Genomic DNA, 19874 nt, shown 5'->3' on the forward strand with positions numbered 1-19874 from the left:
AAAGAAACGTTGTGAATATATGGTGGTGAAGTGTTGGAAGAACAATCAAAATGCTTACCTCCCGGCCAGTCCCGCTAGGTTTACTTCCCTTACATCATCAGCCGACTGAGTGTGTATGTTATACGGTTGGCTCGTGAAAGGAGCATGAGGCGAAACAGAGGAAACGGAGAAGAAATTAGGAGAAATGTCATGGGGAGTGAAGCTGATGGGAGGGGGGCGTACGGGATGATTTTCGGCTCCTTTTTGATGGCCTTCCTACATAAATCCAGATTGGAAGCCTCTTCTAACAGTATATTTATATTATCAGTTATCTCATTTACTTTCTGACAAGGATTTTGTTTTTGATAACTCTCAATATAAATGTTTTCCAAAATATTCATCAATTTACCATTATTTAAAGTTTGCAAAATGGTTAAGTCTCTTTCTATTGTAGTAAAACTATGATTATATTTGGTCATGTGTAAGCTCATGGCCGAATATCTCTTGTTTTTTGGCATTTACATGTTCCTGGTATCTCCCGAGCAAAGTTTGTCCTGTTTGCCCAACATAAGAAATGGCATAGTCTACACACTTGAGTTTACGGCGGTGGCTGAGAATGTTCGTGAAATGTATCCCTCTGCCGAAAATTAATTTAATTTAATATACAATACTTTGAAATCAGACAAGAGAATGAATAGAATCTGGTGTGATGAAGTGCTTTCGTCCATTAATATTATAAAGCTGACATTGGATACCTTTAAAAAAGAGTTAACTAGACTGGTGAGTGCTACACAACCCAGTACGCAACAAGCTACTTATGCTAATGCTGCACAGTCTAAAAATGAAATAACGTCAATTAAGCATGTGGTTATAGTATCTCCTAAAGACAAAAGTGAAGTTAAGGACTCTTCTTCGCTAGTTGCTTTACGTCGACCGGCACAGATAGGTCTTATGGCGACGATGGGACAGGGAAGGACTAGGAGTGGGAAGGAAGCAGCCGTGGCCTTAATTAAGGTACAGCCCCAGCATTTGCCTGGTGTGAAAATGGGAAACCATGGAAAACCATTTTCAGGGCTGCCGACAGTGGGGTTCGAACCTACTATCTCCCGAATACTGGATACTGGTTGCACTTAAGCGACTGCAACTATCGAGCTCGGTGTTAAGGACTCTGAACAAACCTTTAGACTATTGCAAACCACAACACAAATCAAATCACTGAAAGTTGGTGTTAACAAAATCAAAATGATATGAAATTAAGGTGTGGTTCTTGAGCTAAGGAATGAAAATGAGTGCAAAACTATGGTCCAAATATTTGAAGACAATATCTCTAAACTGAAAGCCTTTATTCCATAAAAGAAAAATCACAGAATAATCATTCACGGGATTGAAGTTAACCTCCCTGAGAATGAAGTGATTGAGTGCATTATTGAACAGAATCCAGCTGTGAAACAAATGTTATCCGAAGGCCAAGACGACATACAACTATGCTTTATGAGAAGTCGCGAGATGGCAGCACTCAATACAGACATTTCTTTACTGACTGCATAAAGCAACACACCTGCTCCTATTGCTCAGAAGCTCATAATATCGATAGTTGTCACAAAACGAAGATTGAATGTGTAAACTCTAAATCTCAAAACCAGAAAATTACTTCAAGAATCATGATGGCACACTTAACACCCAGCATCCTGCTACTTCTATAGACTGTCCAATCTATAAGAAAATATTAAATATAATTAAATCAAGAATCAATTACGGTTAATCTATTAATATATCAACAAAATTTACAATCACTTGTGCCTGCGCAGGAGCTTCTCCTTAACATAGAACGTGATGAAGGAATAGTTTTATGCCTACAAGAACCCAATGTGAGGAAAGATAAAGTGATTGGATTTAGTCAAGAATTTCAGATACATGTATCCAGAAATAATACACCTGAAGAACAGATTCGTGCAGCTATCGAAAAGTGTTTTAATGTTACCACAATACTGCCCTGCTGACAGAGTTGTTATCTGCACAATCTTCAATCAGCATGAACTTTATACATGTAATGCATACCCTGTATTCTGATTCCAGAAGGGACATCAACATTGACACAAATGCCCTTCAGCGAATATAAGATGATTTGAAAGGAAAACCAATTCTTTTCACTGGAGATATCAATGTCAAACACGAATTATGTGGCAGCCCTATCGAAGATTCTCGAGGAAAACTCTTTAACAAATTTTGTAGCGCCAATAACCTAACTATCGCAAGTTGCTTAATGTCGCACTGACACAGATGGGTCTTATGGTGACGATGGGACAGGAAAGAGTCAGGAGTGGTTAGGAAGCGGCCGTGACCTTAATTAAGGTACAGTCCCAGCATTTGCCTGGTGTGAAAATGGGAAACCACGGAAAACCATCTTCAGGGCTGCCAACAGTGGGGTTCGAACCCACTATCTCCTGAATACTGGATACTGGCCGCACTTAAGCGACTGCAGCTATCGAGCTCGGCACCTAACTATTCCCAATAACGGCGACAAACCAACCTACTTCCGAAGTAATTCCCAGAGCTTTTTAGATGTAAGTGTGTTTAATCCTTCACTTTTTCCTTTCATTTTAGACTGGAAAGTAAGTGATCTTCCAACACTTTCAGACCGTGCTTCAATCACTGTGACTACATTACAATCTATGTCAAGCAGGCCTACTATTAATGCTTCGAATTATGTGACAAGATTATATAGAACAAAAAATGTAAAATGGGACCACTTTCATTTAGTAGGCAGAAGAAATCTTGGGAAAAAAGCAACTAAGATAGAGGCCTGCAAATCCTCAAACGAGTTGAATAACATAGTAAACTGCTTAAATGAAACCATAACAAAGCTTTCAGAGGTTAACTTACCTAAGATCTCTCAAAAGCCATGTAAACAATTCTGGTGGATGAAGAACTTTCTATACTTCAAAAGTGAGTACTGGCTTGTCACAGACGATATAGGAGAAGTCGCTGCCCTCTTTTACGTCAGAGGTATGAAGAAGTACTGTATACTTGAAAACTAAGGAAGACTACAGAAAATTAATACAAAAATGGAAATCAGTATGTCGGAAGGAATTTTGCTCTGCTCCAACGAAAAACAACCCTTGGGGGTATGAGGACTGGGGCAAAAGTCATGGCAACTACTTTTTTACTTATAGATATGTGAACGGATCACAAATGTGTATGTGTCGTGTGGAAGTTCTGCAGGCATAGTGAGTATGCAGAAGAACAGATGGCTGTGTGATAGCTGGTAGTAGCACAGCGAGGGCTGTGAAATTAGTCAGTTGGTGAGTGTTGTGCGAGATGGAAGTAACCCGTGTTAAGCAGCGCGCTTACATTAAAATAGCCGTTCTCCGAGGGAGAAATGCGATGGAATGTCACAGTGAATTAGTGGAAGCCGTTGGGAATAATGCCCTACCATACCGTACAGTAGCACGGTGGGTAGGAAAGTTTCAGCAAGGACCAGTGATGAGCAACGTTCGGGACGACCTGTCAGTGTGTGGGCCAACGTGGAGCGTGCCGTCATCGAGCAGCTCCTGGATGAAGACAGACAATGGACGCTACTTGAGTTAGAGAGGGCAGGTGGCATCGAGGAACGCACCATCCACAGGATATTGCGTAATGAGCTGCAACTGCGCAAAATTGCATCGCGGTGGGTACCGTACCCACTGACGGACGGAAGTTCAAAGGTGGGTGCGCTATGCAATATGCTCCGACCACCTTGCATGCTGGCAACAGGATGGCAATCAATTCTTGTCACGAATAATCGCCATTGATGAATTTTGGGCCAGGGCATACACACCAGAACTGATACGTCAGTCCGCGGAGTGGCGACATGCTGGATCACCAAGGAGGCAGAAGGTCCGTCAGAATCCTTTCCCAGTCAAATTGATGGTGATCATCGCGTATGACACCAGGGGTGTCATTGTTTGCCACTTTGTTCCACATGGCAGAACAGTGGCCACACAGTACTACAGGGATTTCCTGGTGTGACAGGTACGATGTGGCGTTCGGGAGAAAAGTCCAGATCTTGTAGACAGTGCAATAATCCTGCACGACAATGCAAAACCACATAAAGCAGTGGGTGTAGGGCAGCTACTGCAATGTTGAGGATGGGAAGAATTGGAGCACCCACTGTACTCTCCCAACATATCGCCCTGTGACTTTGATCTCATTCAAAAGATTAAGAAACCACTACGTGGTAGGCGGTTTGCAACACGAGAGGACATTGCTAATGCTGTGCGCCAACAGGTAACGCGATTCACACATGGTGTGGCAAATGCTGAGTCAGATGGTATTCAGCGCCTCCCACATCGTTGGCAGCGTGTGGTGTCAGTAGTAGGGGACTACTTTGAGTGTCTTTAGGCCCCGGTTTGTCACGTCAACTTTAGGTGTACTGTGTTGTCATTCTTTTGCACTGGGAAGGCCATATTGCCCTGTATACTACCGTAATAAATTAGGGTGTTACGATATTTCAGTGCTATTCATTGTCCACACATGTAGTTAACACCTTATCCTTTCATCTGTATGTGTCACATCTTCCAACTGGACTGGTATCTTCAAGAAAAAAATAGTTGCCATGACTTTTGCCCCAACCCTCGTATATTTATAAATTATCTAGGAAACCAGAAAATTTAAATACCAACCTCACCTCAATTGAAACTGAAAACGGCTACACAAGAAATTTCGCTGATACCGCCAACGTTCTGATAAAAACATTCTTCTCAGATGAGAAAGATGACTCAGAACAACAAGCATCATTTCAAACGTTTTCAGAAATTCCTCCTGATACTGAAGATGATGCACTATTTTCTCAACAGGAAGTTGAATGCATTATCCTTTAGCAGAATGACAAGAAAGCTCCCGGCTGGGACGGACTGTCTGCTAATATAATCAAAAACATTCACTACTGCTCTCCTCCCTTATTTGACATTCTGTTCAACAAATGTCTGGCTCTAAACCATTTTCCAACTTCTTGGAAAATGGCAATTGTTAAAATAATCCCGAAGGGAAGTTCTCTAGTTAATTTTACTCCCAAATCATTCAGACCAATTTGTCTCCTACCTGTGCTTGGAAAGATCTTACAGAAATTATTCATTGATCGAGTTATGTATCACATGTATTTCTATAGTTTTCTAAGTTTCAATCAGTATGGCTTTACCCCTCAAAAATCAACCGAAGATGCTGTTCATGATGTGGTAGAATGGATCCAAGACATATTTTTAATGAAGAAAGTTGCTGTATTAATTTCTCTGGACATAAGTGGTGCTTTTGACAATGCTTGGTGGCCCAAAATTTTGTCCCAGTCAAAGGAGAAATGATGCCCAAAAAATCTCTATAACCTAATTCAGTCTTAGTTTTGTAAATGAAGAGTGAAGCTTCAGACTGGAACAGCAGTCTCCAAAAATATGTTTCCAAAGGCTGTCTGCTGTCTGCAAGGATCAACATGTATCCATGGTTTCTGGGATATCCTTTATGACGACCTCTTACAGCTAATTTTTCCAACGGTATGTCGGGTCATTGCCTATGCTGATAATGCTCTTCTTCTAATTGAAGCTGAAAATGTGAGAGATCTCACCGTTTGAACAAATTCTGCCTTGTGTAGTGTTTTTAATTGGGGTGAAACTAACAAACTGCAATTTAATGCAATGAGGACCAAAGCGATGTTTCTCATGAGGAAAAGAAAACAGAAGAAACCAAGAATAATTATGAATTGACATCAGATAAAAACTGAGGATCAATTATCATTTTTGGGCCTTACCCTGGACAAAAAAAACTCACATTCAGAACTCACTTCAAGAACTTAAAAAATTAAAGCCAGTAAATTTTTACAGGGACTAACTGTTGCATGCAGACCGTTGTGGGGACTGAATTCAGAAGTACTTAAAATAATTTATTATACGGCATTTGTGCCACTGATCCTATACTGTGCCTCTTCTTTCCGAAACACACTGGGAAAGAAATGGGCCTGGAATAAATCATTGCAAATTCAAAGAGGCTTTATGCTCCGGATCTTCCGAGCTTACTGGACAACTACCGATGCAGCACTTATTATTTCTGAAATTGAGCCACTCTTTTTGACTGCAATTGGACTAGCCGAACTGACATTATTTACGAAAAATAGGCCATCACCTCAGCCTATCATCAATACTGTTATAGAACAACAATGCCACCTTTTACAGATTGTTCATCCATGATTGTTCAAGAAGATTCTCCGTAACAAATGCACAGGCACTCATGACTGCACCATTTATACTGATGGCTCTCGTACAGCAAGCAACGGCGGTAAGGATGTGCTTTTGTAGTATGTGAAAACGAAAGTGAAGTTTTTACAGCGCAGTATAAACTATCCTCTTGCTGTTTGGTCTTTCAGGCTGAACTACTAGCCATTAAATGTACAATACAGTGGTGTCATGATAACAACAAAAGGGTCCAAGTACTCAGTGACTTGCATGCTGTGTTGAAGTCTATAGATAACAAATATAATATGAACCCGCTAGCAGTTGCTATAAGAACTATAGCTCACCAAAACAGTTATATCTGCATTTCCTGGATTCGCGGGCATACTGGATCCACCGGAAATGAGAGAGCTGATCAACTAGCAAAAACTGCTGCTCAATCAAATAACGTATCTTGAATCAATGGAAACTCCTTTGGACCTCTGCTTCAAATGGATCTGTTACTAGAAGAATATATTTTCCCACATTGTACAACCGACTTGAGTGCAAACTTTTAGTGCCAAATTTTGATTTAACACAATTTATGTCAGGCCATGGAAATTTCAAATTGTATTTCAAACGTTTTAAGATTATTTTGACAGGTGACTATTCTTGCTTTTGTGGGTCCATTCAAACAGTTGATCATTTAGTATTTGATTGTCCTGTGTTTATGGGAGCAAAATTTGATTTGGACTCTCATTTGAAGAGCTGTAATATTCAGCTTTCACAACCACTATACCATATTTTCATACAGAAATGCTATTACAAACATTTCCAAATTTTCATTCATTGCATCTTTCATAAACTGGTTCTCTAAATCACCATCATTATGTTTAATTTATAATTGTATGTTTCAATTATAACCCTAAAATACTTTGTAAAATAGGGTTCATTTGTATAATAATAATAATAATAATAATAATAATAATAATAATAATAATAATAATATCATCCCCGAATTTAAAAATCTATTATTACTCACAACACTATGGTGTTAAAATATTAGACGCTGATTATTATTACTGGTACGAAAGGCTATACTCTAACTAAGTCTCTTGAAGATGTTTGGGATTTGATTAATATTTTTGTTATCATAGGTGAAGGTTGCAAAGTTCATCTTTTCATCATAAAATTATTAACAACAAAAAAAGTATTATCTGACTAAGGTTTGTTGATGACATTTTCATAATTGCAGATGATCAAATCAATAGTAGTGCCAATTTAATAGACAAAATCAACAGTTTAGACCTTTTATAAAATTTACATGAGAAACTGAGAATAATAATAAGTTAAATTTACCAGATCTAACTATCAAAAGAAAAGAAGAAAACGTATCTTTTTAGGTTTTCAGAAAGCCAACTCAAACTATAAATACTATACGTAAAGATTCACATCACCCTGAAGCACTAAAAGAAGTTCTTTTTTAAGCATGTTGAATAGAGCCTACAGTATCCCCTTGTCTAAGAAAATGGTTATACAAAAAACTACATTGATAGATTAATAAACAAAATAAAAAGTAAACCTCAAACACAGCTAAAAAAGAGAGCATAAAAAGAACTTTGCCACTTTCACCTATAATAACGGAAACATTTATCAAATCACAAACATCATCTTTTTTTTGCTAGTTGCTTTACGTCGCACCGACACAGATAGGTCTTATGGCGACGATGGGATGGGAAAGGGCTAGGAATGGGAAGGAAGCGGCCATGGCCTTAATTAAGGTACAGCCCCAGCATTTGCCTGGTGTGAAAATGGGAAACCACGGAAAACTATCTTCAGGGCTGCTGACAGTGGGGTTCGAAACAAACATCTTCAAGAGACTTAGTTTCAATATAGCTTTTTGTAACAGTTATAATAACCATCGTCTAATATTTAATCATCATAGTGTTGCGAGTAATAATAGATTCTTAAATTCGGGGATATACAAACTTAAGTGTGTAGACTACCATTTCTCATGTTGGGCAAAGAGGACGAAATTTACTAAGATATCAGGAACATGCAAATGCTGAAAGAACAAGAGATATTCAGCTATGAGCTTACAAATGACCAAATATAATCATAGTTTTACTACAGTAGAAAGAGACTTAACCATTTAGCAAAATTTAAATAAAAGTAAATTGATGAATATTTTGGAAAACATTAATATTGAGATTGATCACAAATAAAACCCTAGTCAGAATGTAAATGAGAAAAGTGGTAATATAAATATACTGTTAGAAGAGGCTTCCAATCTAGGTTTATGTAGGAAGGCCATCACAAAGGACCCGTAAAAACATCCCGTAGTCCCTCTCCCATGGGCTTCACTCCCCATGATATTTCCCCTACTTTCTCCTCCGTTTCCTCTCTTTCGTCTCATGCTCCTCTCACAAGCCAACAGTATAACATACACACTCAGTCAGCTCACGACAAAAGGGAAGTAAACATAGAGGGACTGGCTGGGAGGTAAGTATTTTGATTGTTCTTCTGACACTTCACCACCGTAAATTCACAAGGTTTTTTCTCTTTTTCTAAAACAATGTTTCTTTCCTTTGGTTACAGATCCCCTTCAACACTTAAAACTTTATATCAAGATTTAACCTCAACTTTGGTTATTTTTAAGGAGGTTCCCCCGGTCATTGTATGTTTAAATTTTAAGTCTATTCTCATCTGCAAGGTATTTAAAGTACATACTAGAATACTAGAGCAACTTCTCCAGCATTCTGAAGAAAGGAGGTAAGTTTCCAGGATCCCTTACATACAGATTTTATCACAAACTTGAACATTGACTTGTTGAGTGTTTTAGCTCATCATGAAGGAACATTTCTATATCATCCTCATCCTCCTCCTCCTCCTCCTCCTCATCATCATCATCATCATAAGTGTTTTTTTATTTCATACATGCCATATTTTGTACCTTTACACACATTTTTTATCTGAAGGTGTTCAAAATCAGGAACAAAACATGTACTTTTTAGATCATTTAACTAGATTTTAAGCTGGAATATGTTTTATGATTACACAGACTAGCAATAAACAACAAATAAGTAATGGAAAGTGGGTTTCTTCTTCAACCTAACATTAGTTGAGTTGATGCCAATACGGGACAAAAATGAGATTTATAAGTTGTAACTGATATGTCTTGCACCCTGAAAACTTAAAAATTGTATTTAAATTTTTTTTTTACTTGAACCGTGGGCCTGAGGATGATAAAGCACATGTGCTCTGATATCCTCACCCCCGTGATGGTAAGGCTAAAAGTCATATCTGTATGTATACGTTTTATTTTGTCACAGTATAATGTATTCACATTCTTGTTTTACTTTTTGAGGTTGATCCATCACAACAACTCTCCAGTCACAAGCAAAGAATGAAATTATTACTTGCAGATTGGCATGATACTGAAACTGATGAGGCAAACATGAAGTTAAACTTTTCCTTGTCAGAGATGCAATTGATTATGATCATCCACTTAAATGGTGGAACAAAAACTGTACTTTTTATCCCATACTTGCAACAATTGCCCAAATAATATTTTCTGTTCCTGCGTCTAGTGCAGCAAGCGAGATAAATGTTAGTGCTGCTGGATATCAGAGAGAAGCTCTCTTGACACAGACAGAATCAATATTTTGTTGATATACAATAGCTGTATGTAATTGATTTTCTTTGCAACTGGAAATATTTTCTTTATTTCACAGAAATACAACATTTAATAGGGAATTACATTTAAGTCTGAAATATTGGAGAAAGTCCATATTTAATTTTCATTGATATAACAAAGGAAATGTAAATTAATCTCAAATAGTAAATATAAAATCAGAATTCACAACACAACAAACATAAATCGTTATTTAATTTTTTTGCTCTCATTCGTTATTTTTACATTAATTTTCTATTCAAACCAAAGATATTGTGCATTTACTGAGTGAGTGCAATTTGAGTCATATAGCTGTCAACTTGCATTCAGGAGATAGTGGGTTTGAACCCCACTGTCAGCAGCCCTGTAGATGGCTTTGCTTGGTTTCCCATTTTCACACCATGCAAATGTTTGGGGCTGTACCTTAATTAAGGCCAAGATTGCTTCCTTCCCACTCGTTGCCCTTTCCTAACCCTTTGTCGCCATAAGACCTATCTGTGTCGGTGCGACGTAAAAAAAAAACAAACAAACAAAGGTATACAATATAAGGAATAAAAAGACAAATCAGAACAAACGAAAATGTTATGGCATTATTTTATCACTTTCTAATAAAAATTCAAATGACTACCTGTTGTTCCTGTGACTGCCCTTCTTGTGAGCATAGTTTGCTCGTCAACATCGTTTCAAGTGCTCTCCGCTTGGGGTAAACGTGTGAGTCACGACCTTCAATCGAGTAAGAGCGAATGAAAAACATACATGCAGTGTTCTACATGACATACATATTGCGTATTGACATGCGTATTGACATATTGCGCCCCCGACACTGCAGACGCGAGAGTGTGATGTAACTGTATAACTCAAAGGAAGCATTCACTATTAAAAACCTGCAATACATTACTAATCACTGTTGTGGTATCATGTTTTTATAACATACTGAGCTAATTTAAATTGTATGTCACCAAAAAAATAGGTAACAATGTTCAGTTCTCCAGACTTGCCCAGCAGGCAAAGTATCATTGGACACTTGAGGTGGCTGAAAATTTACACGCCAGGTAACTACGATTTATTCTGCCGTTAACGCTATCCGGGAGTGGTAGAAAGGAAACATCTTTTATGCAGAGGGCAAATTACACGTTACTTTACATGTAGGTGGCAGAACTGGCCCTCAGTGACAAAGGAATGGTATAAGTAGTAATTATAGGGTTAAGGGATATTCCATTCAAATTAATTCACAGTAACCTAAAACAATATATGGACAAGGTCCAGACGACTGTCATTTACAATATGTGCGATTGCAACTATATTTTACCAGATACAGATTTAGAAAGTTGAACAATTGCTCTTATTAATGCTCAGAAAAGAAAGCTAACAGTGGTCAAAAATATGTGTACAAGAAACCATGCATAGGTACGCACGCATAGAAAGAGAACACACAAAAGAAATACATGGGTCCAATATTTTCAACTCCAGCCTTCATCAGTGGAGTAAAGAATTGTTCCATCCATGTGTGCTTACACGGTAAGTCACTGCTCTCCATTTGATTCCGATTTCACTTACAGTAATGTAACTGTAGTTAAAATGGACAAAACAACTGTTTATACCAACCCAATTTCACTTACAGGACACTGTTTATCACACAGTAGAAAAAGCAACAAGGCAAATATTTGAAGGGAAGTAAATAGCAAAAATACCTGTACTACTAAGACAAATTTTCATGATAAAGGTGTTTCAAATGAAAATAATTGTTTCAATGTTACATTACCTTGCTATTCATCATTTCTCATTTCCATACAGAAACACAACACTTAATGATAACTACTGTAATGTTTCATAATTTCTCTGTCTTTACAGGTGGAACCAGGAAGGGAAAGACAAGGTGACAACACTGTGACAAAAGTCTTTACCAGAGAGAGTCAAATAATTTTCAAATGCTCGTTGACACTTAGCAGGTAGCTTTACGTGCACTGAAACTGAATAACTCTGAATTAAAATGTGCAGTATTGCATGAATCTTAATTTCTTTTGCATTAGTTAACTCAGAATAACATCTTTGCATGAAGAATTTAAACGTTAGTAACTGGAAGGCAAGGAATGAAAGTAATATAATGACCTACATGAAGAAAATAAAAGCTATAAATGCACCAAAAGTAAAACAATTTGTACTTCTCTATACAGCAAGATCGAGCTAAATTTGCTCAAATTATATCTATAAACTTATATGGTACTAATTCTTTTTCTCACTATTCTTATTCCTCATAGAAATGAACGTACAGTAATACAGAATATATAACTTTAAATGTTTTAAAAAATTCTATTAATACATAATTGTTGCGACAATGTGATAATCAATTTAGGATAAAATGTGAAATATTAAACAGTCATTGCAAATTTTCCCCAAAATGAATGTGAAATTCTGTGTTTTCTACTGACAGTATTGAGATTTAATGTAAAATTATTACAACACTAAATATGCTATGCACCATATTTCTGTTGACCTCAAAATCAGGAACAAAATCAACGTTGTGGCTCTAAATTCTGCTGTATACATTTCTAATTAATGCCTGTACCCCATGTTAGGAGTGGCCACAATTCCTGCTGGAAACTGATCTAAAATGATTGGCAGCAGGTTGTGTGCCAAACTAGCCAAGAAACACACTGAAGATTTTCGACAAAGACTTGGCCTGAACAAAGCGAGAAATATGAAAGTGATTATATCTACATTGGACATGGAAGAAAAATCAAATTCTTCAATAATCATGCCCCACCCCCCAAACAATGACCAAAGATGCCTTTCGTATACAATCGATGAGAAAACCACAGAAGTGCTACCAACAGACTCTCTCATCATTGCTGGCGATATCAGTGGACATGCCAGGCATATAAAGGAAGATACAGCAGCTCATGGCAGACAAAGATACAGAGAGAAGAACAAAGAATGGCCAGCCTAGCCTTGATTATATGGAAACACAAAAACTGGTCATCAACACAAAGCACACATTAAATCATGTATACTACTGTGGCTAAAAGGCAACGAAAATAGACTAAATCCTCGTCAAGCATCAAGAACTCTATAAAGACATACTAAACACAAAGGTTATGCTGTACTAAACAGTAGCAACGCAACACTGATCAATCACCTGCAAGTTGGGTTTAAAGCCATTGAAAACAAAACATGTAACGTGAACAGGATCAACCAAAATAAAATGGTAGCACTTTAAAGAGGAGGAGGCTGATATCGTAAATACGAATAACACGACTGTCTACCACAACAACGCTGGACAGAAGTGAAAGAGGCTGCTCACCAAGCTGCCACGTTATTCTTGGAATAACGAAACCAGGATGACAACGTAATGACAAAAATATGTAATTCTGGAACAATGACATTGAAGAGGGGGAGCACAAGAAAGAATAGTTATATTACAAATTTTTCGACAGTAAAATACTGTCTGTAGTCAATCCCAAACACCAATGTCCATGAAGGACACATCAAACAAATTGATGCTGCTGAAGTAGACTGTTCTGAAGCTAAGGAAGTCAGCTTAAACCCAAGATTCAAGACGATCATGTAGCAGAGTTGTGGTGCTCTCAAAGATGGGATGCAGCAGGCTGGCTAACAACATCCTCCAACCAAATTGTTAAAGAAGGATGAACACTGACCAAATGGAAAAAGAGCCATCAACGTACTCATCTACTAAAGAAACGGAAGTCTTGTCGAAGGTAGTAATTACAACCTAGTTCAAATTCCAAGCCATTCACACAATGCCTTCAAAATCATTCTCAACAAATCGATTCAAAAAGATTGTTCAATGACCAAGAACAAAGCAGGAAATGTGAAAAGATGTAGCACATCAATTTAATTCATATAATATGGCTCCGAGTTCAGAAAAAAATAATTCACTTACTTTTGCTTCCCTGGACCTTAAAGAGGTCTTTTAATAGAGTACAACATTACCTCAATTGGCTAACACTAACACAGGGTCTTTGAGTACCAAATGCAGTGCCAAGAAGCTATGTGTAAGCTGGTTTAGGAGCAGCGGTAACTTTTGCATTAGTCAGCACTGACCAGGGGTTAGATGCATAATTACTCATATACATCCTTGAGGACACTGTTAAGGCAGAACTCTCCTGACCAATTTCAGTTTTACATGACAATCAGTATTATGATCATAGCCATGAAAACCTCCAGTTTTATGTAGCAGCCAAACCAAACAGTGTGACTTTCTATTTCTAAAATTTCACATTCATTGGACAGGATTTGAATTGCAGCTACCTAGGTGAGAACCCAGTGATGATGTCATGTAAACGCCCCTTCAGCTATTCTCAGTTTTAAGAGAAGCAAGTGTCAGAATTTTGTTTAGAAAATTGATCCTTAGCACAACAGTAGATCTATTGGTAGGGGTATTACATTTAAACTCTCCAAAGTGACTGCGTAAGGTTCAATCCAGCAGGCCAATCTTTGTAGAAAGCATGTTCTCTCATCTCAGAGCTGAATGTTTCTGAATCATTTGCAGGAAAAGATTATAAAAAACTTTACAAAAAAGGTGAATGGTGAATTTACTCACTTATATGTAATTTGTATTGTTCGTGAACCTTGATGTCCTGGAAGTGAATAGTTCAGAATTGTCCAATCCATGCTCCCATCTGGTTGGTTGCCCGTCTTTTCTCCATATATGGTCATGCATACAGGACACTGAATGTACAAATTCTGGAAATGTATCATAAAAGAACATTTAGACATACAATCAATAAAGAAAGTATAGAGAACTTCAATGTAAAAGAAAAAAAAGTGCCCTCATACTGAGGAAATGCAGCACTTTTCAGGCACACCCTCAATGGAGGTGAGCTGCATGCACCTTATTAACCACCTACCAATCTTATAATTCTGACAGTTTCAGGAATCAAACCCAGGACTCCGAGGATGGCAGCTAATAATGCTAACTGTTATGCTACGCAGGTAGACAGGACCTTCATTAAATAAAAAAACACACACATACAAATATCTTCATTATACCCTCTATTTGCAACTAGCCCTGTGTCCATGTTTAGTTCAATACCTTTTACTTTCAATCACTAAAAAAAAAAGAGTAATCACTGTCATTCTGGTCTCTCTCTCTCCATTTATCTTATTCTCCATGCCATTATGGATGATTCCATTATTTTCCTAGTCAACTAACCTCCTCCATTAGTCTTACATAATCCCACCAACAAACCCAGTATACATCCACAGCTTCCTTCCCTGTGAACCATGTAGCCTTGCCATGGTGGGGAGGCATGTGTGTCCCAATGAAGCAGGTAACCGAGCCACAGTGTAACCGTATCGGATGGGTATCTATTGAGAGACGAGACCAACAAATGGTTCATTGAAAAGTGGGGGTTATCACTTCTTTGGATGTTGCAAGGGTGGCAGTCAGGATGATTGACAGATATGACCTTGTAATAATACTGAACATGGCTTAGTTATATTGATACTGCTACACAGCTGAAAGCAATGGGAAACTACAGTCATAACTAACTCGGACATGCAGCTCTCTTTATATGAGTGAAAGATGTAATAATTTACTTATTTAACGATATAAAGGTACACAGGCTTAAGCCTAATTACGTTCCTTCTTGACATATCAGATTTAAACTCTAAATATATCAAAACAAAAATAACAACAAGACGGAAAAGACCGAGCTCGATAGCTGCAGTCGCTTAAGTGTGGCCAGTATCCAGTATTCGGGAGATAGTAGGTTCGAACCCCACTGTCGGCAGTCCTGAAAATGGTTTTCCGTGGTTTCCCATTTTCACACCAGGCAAATGCTGGGGCTGTACCTTAATTAAGGCCATGGCCGCTTCCTTCCCACTCCTAGCCCTCTCCTGTTCCATCGTCGCCGTAAGACCTATCTGTGTCGGTGCGACGTAAAACAACTAGCCAAAAAGACGGAAAAGAAGAAAACTAATAATAAGAATACCAAGTGAACTGGCCGTGTGGTTAGGGGCACGCAGCTGTGAGCTTGTATTAGGGAGATAGTGGGTTCGAACCCCACCGTTGGCAGCCCTGAAGATAGATGGCTTTCCGTGGTTTCCCATTTTTACACCAGGCAAATGCTGAGTCTGCACCTTAATTAAAACCACGGCCGCTTCCTGCCCACTCCAAGCCTCTTCCTGGCCCATTGTCACCAAAAGACCTATCTGTGTCGGTGCGAAGTAAAGCCAATTGTAAGAAGGAAGAATAAGTAAACAACTGATGTTTAAAGCTACAAATAAAAAACATAATAATCTAGGTTAAAGATTAGCAATAGAAAATTACTAAACAAATTGGTAAAGAGAACAAACAAAAAACAACTTAAGGAGTACCCAGCGTTCAAGCAAAAAGGAATTCAATAACGATTAAGATTTAGTAAAAATTGCCTTTATTTGTTTATTGAATAAATCAACTTGAGCACCAATTGTATTAAAAACCAAGAATATTTTAACTAACGGTGGAATAAAATGGACGCTTCTACATCTCAAGATGTGAAATAGTGTTTGCCGTTGTGATTTTGTGGTACACAAAAAGGGATGAAAGAAAGTAATAATCGACAGTCCATTTTTCCATTTAAAGTTTTCCTCAATATTGTAATGAAATTAATATTTTCCTGCTTTTCAAAGACACGAAATCAAACAAATTTCCTAAAAACTGGGTTGAAATGTTGAATGGACAAAATACATTAATAGTTTTATAATACACTGCCTGACAAAAGAACTGAAACACCCAGAAGAAATAGTTGGATGTCAACATAACTTCGTACATGTACACACTATCGGCGGGTATGTAAATGAAAGTTGAAATTCTCTGTGACAGGTAGAATGGACACCAGATTGCATTAGTTTTGTTTGTGTTTAGTGTTGTTACCAGGCCTGGTAGGGTATATAAAGGGCGTGAACAGCTTCAGATGTTGAGTGATCACTGTGAAGGACATGGAGATGCCACATCCTCGTGTGAGACAGCGTTATCAGCACCTGACAAGTGTTTGAAAGGGTCCTCATAGTGGGTCTCCATTTGGCTGGCTGGTCGAATCATGCAATATCCAGATTTGTGGAGCATTCGGATGTGACAGTGGCGCGATGTTGGACTGCATGGGAATGTGAGGGCAGGCATACTCGCCGTCAAGATTCCTGTTGACCACGCCTGAATACCACAAGGTAGGATCGCCGTATTGGGCACCAAGCAACTGTAACCCCTTCACATCTGTGCCTGCCATCCAAGAAGAAGAAATTGGCTCCCAACTTCCAAGTTCTTTGTAAATTTGACTCTAGTTGTTATCACTGAAATAACATAACATATCCTCTCAACACGTGATGTTTTATTTTGTTTCCTCCTCCCCTTCTCGATGCTTCAATTGATGCTTCAATTATTTGGAGTGGTACCATGACCGAGAAGCATGGACTGCTGATGAATGGGATCGCAGTGTGTTCAGTGATGAATCGCGGTTCTGCATTACCCCGGATGACCATCGTCTGCGAGTATGGCAGTGACCTGGTGAGAGGTCCCATTCTTCCAATATTTTCGAGAGGCACAGTGGTGTTACTTGTGGTGTCATGGTGTGGGGAGCCATCGGGCATGACTTCAGGTCATGGCTGGTAGTGATTGAGGGAACTCTGATGGCACAACGGTAAGTCACTGACATCCTACGTCTTCACATGTTAGCTCTCATGCTACAGTATCACGGCGCCATTTTTTAACAGGACAATGCCCATCCATAGTTCATAGTCTCTATGAACTATCTGTTTGATGTCGAGGTACTCCCGTGGCCAGCAAGTTCACCAGATCTGTCCTAGATCAAACGTGTGGGACCAGCTCGGACGTCAACTCTGTCCCAGTGTCAGTATCGAGGATATCAAGGACTAGTTACAACAGTTGTGGGCCAGCTTGCATCAAGAGAGGGTACAATAGCTTTATGACACCCTTCTTAACCGAACCAGTGCATACATGCCGGCCAAAGGAGGTGCAAAGTCATACTGATAATTGGGTTTGTACTTCTAAGTTCTTTGTAAATTTGACTCTAGTTTGTTATCACTGAAATAACATCACATACCCTCTCAACACGCGAAGTTTTATTCCGTTTCCTCTTCCCCTTCTCGGTGCTTCAATTATTTTGTCAGGCAGTGTACAAATACCATAGGAATGTATTTTGTACAGTCTCATGTGAAGAATTTGGTCCTTATAAGGGGAGTCCCAGATTACTGGTGAATATTCTAATTTGCTTTGTTCTAAACTTGTGTACAACTTAACAATTACTTCCAGTTGAGTAAATAATTTGGAGTTTCTAATAATAAAACCAAGCATCTTGTTAACCAAACTCATTACTTTGGCAATATGGCTATTAAAAGTTAATTTGCTGTCAAAAATAATTCCCAAATCAACACCGAGTGTCAGGCGGCGGTAAATAACTTGACTCCCTAAAGGGGCCAATGGCTTTGGGCGGATGAGACCCTTTAGATAGGTTGATGGCCCTGTCAGTATAGGAAATGACACTGGAACCCATCACAAGTGTTTGGTCCAATGGCAAAATGAGCGGAGGAGGGATCTGTTACTCTCCTGGTTCCCAACAGTCGTGGAGGCAAAAGAGGTCATGCCAGACAAACTGGCTGTGAAGGCGCACCTCAGCAGTACTTTGAGCCTGCAGCAGTTCGTTGCAGTCTCGGTGTTTGATCCTGCATGTCTCATTCCATACATGCCGCAGGACACAGCTCTGAGATCACAGAGTGTGGGTCACTTCCTGACAAGCTGAGATCCACCCTAAACAAATCCATGCTAGTGGCACTTCTTTCAAATGTCACTTACTAATTCCAAAGTCCAGTGGCGATGGGATAAGGGTGGTGGGGGAAGGTTACAAGTGAAACTGGAAGCCCCTAGTTTGGATCTGCATGTTGGCAGCAGATGTGTGATGGGTCATCTCCCTGAGACTGTGACTAATCAGGAATTCGGCCCTGCATCTGTGTTTGGGTAGGCCTGTTTAGGATTACAGCTGCCCACCCCACATGGGGAAGGCCCTAGAAAAGGTGGGCTAAACAGAATTCAGAAATCATAAGCTGGAAAGAGTCACACTCTGAAAATTGGAACATGGAATGTAAGAACTTTACTTGATGTGTCAGATAATAGACAGGCCTGAGAGAAGAACAGCTCTCGTTACCCATGAGCTGTCTAGACTTAACACAGATGTTGCTGATTTAAGTGAAACCAGACTGTCCATGGAAGACAAAATTACTGAGTTTGGTTCAGGATATACCATCTTTTGGAAGGGAAAGGAGATGCAAGAACGTCGTATCCATGGTGTGGGATTCGCTGTGAAGACTAAAAACTTACTCCCACTGCAATCAGCGAAAGACATATGACTCTTCGCATTTCACTCTCAGAAGGTGCTTTTATGATGCTCATATCTGCCTATGCTCCAACCCTAGATGCTGCTGATGATGTAAAGGATGAATTCTACAATCAGCTGAGCACAACCATCACCAAGGTATCCATCTGCAGATAAGCTCTTACTCCATGACGATTTCAATGCCAGAGTTGGGAGAGATAATCAGCAATGGAAAAATGTGGTGTGTAAGCAAGAAGTTGGCAATTGTAATGCAAATGGACTATTGCTTCTTGGTCTATGTGCAGAACATGAACTCTTCATCACCAACACTCGGTTTCGATTGCCTATTACACGTTATGAGTCTCATTATGATAGCCGTATTGGAGTACAGAATGTAAAAGTTTCAAACAAATTTATTTAAAAACCACCATTCCAATACTTTAAAATCTCTAAGATAAAAATACTACATACATGTTAAAATGGGACATGTTTCGCTTAGGCTTTGTAAGCATCTTCAGCCATGCTTAATTTAAAGCTAAGTCAGGGCCCTGAACTGGGTTTCTCATTAAAGTATAATAATACAAGGTAAAACAGTTATAAAATCTAGTTTGTGGAAAAAGCAATACTTAAATGCAAATAAAATTCAATAATGAACTTGTCATAGTATTATATGTACATGGAACGAATACTAGTGTTCATCTAAAAAAAGTACATGTTAGTTAT

The 19874-nt window shown here is 38.7% G+C and overlaps 1 protein-coding gene across 1 annotated transcript in view; it reads right to left on the bottom strand.

Moving 5' to 3' along the window:
- dx (deltex) overlaps window positions 1–19874 on the bottom strand; it is a 148445-nt gene that overhangs the window by 15382 nt on the left and 113189 nt on the right. Inside the window, exon 7 of the mRNA XM_067141850.2 lies at window positions 14387–14529. Within this exon, the coding sequence (XP_066997951.2) occupies window positions 14387–14529 (143 nt within the window). The remainder of the gene's footprint in view (window positions 1–14386; window positions 14530–19874) is intronic.

Source organism: Anabrus simplex, chromosome 2, assembly GCF_040414725.1.
Source record: "Anabrus simplex isolate iqAnaSimp1 chromosome 2, ASM4041472v1, whole genome shotgun sequence".
NCBI lineage: Eukaryota > Metazoa > Arthropoda > Insecta > Orthoptera > Tettigoniidae > Anabrus > Anabrus simplex.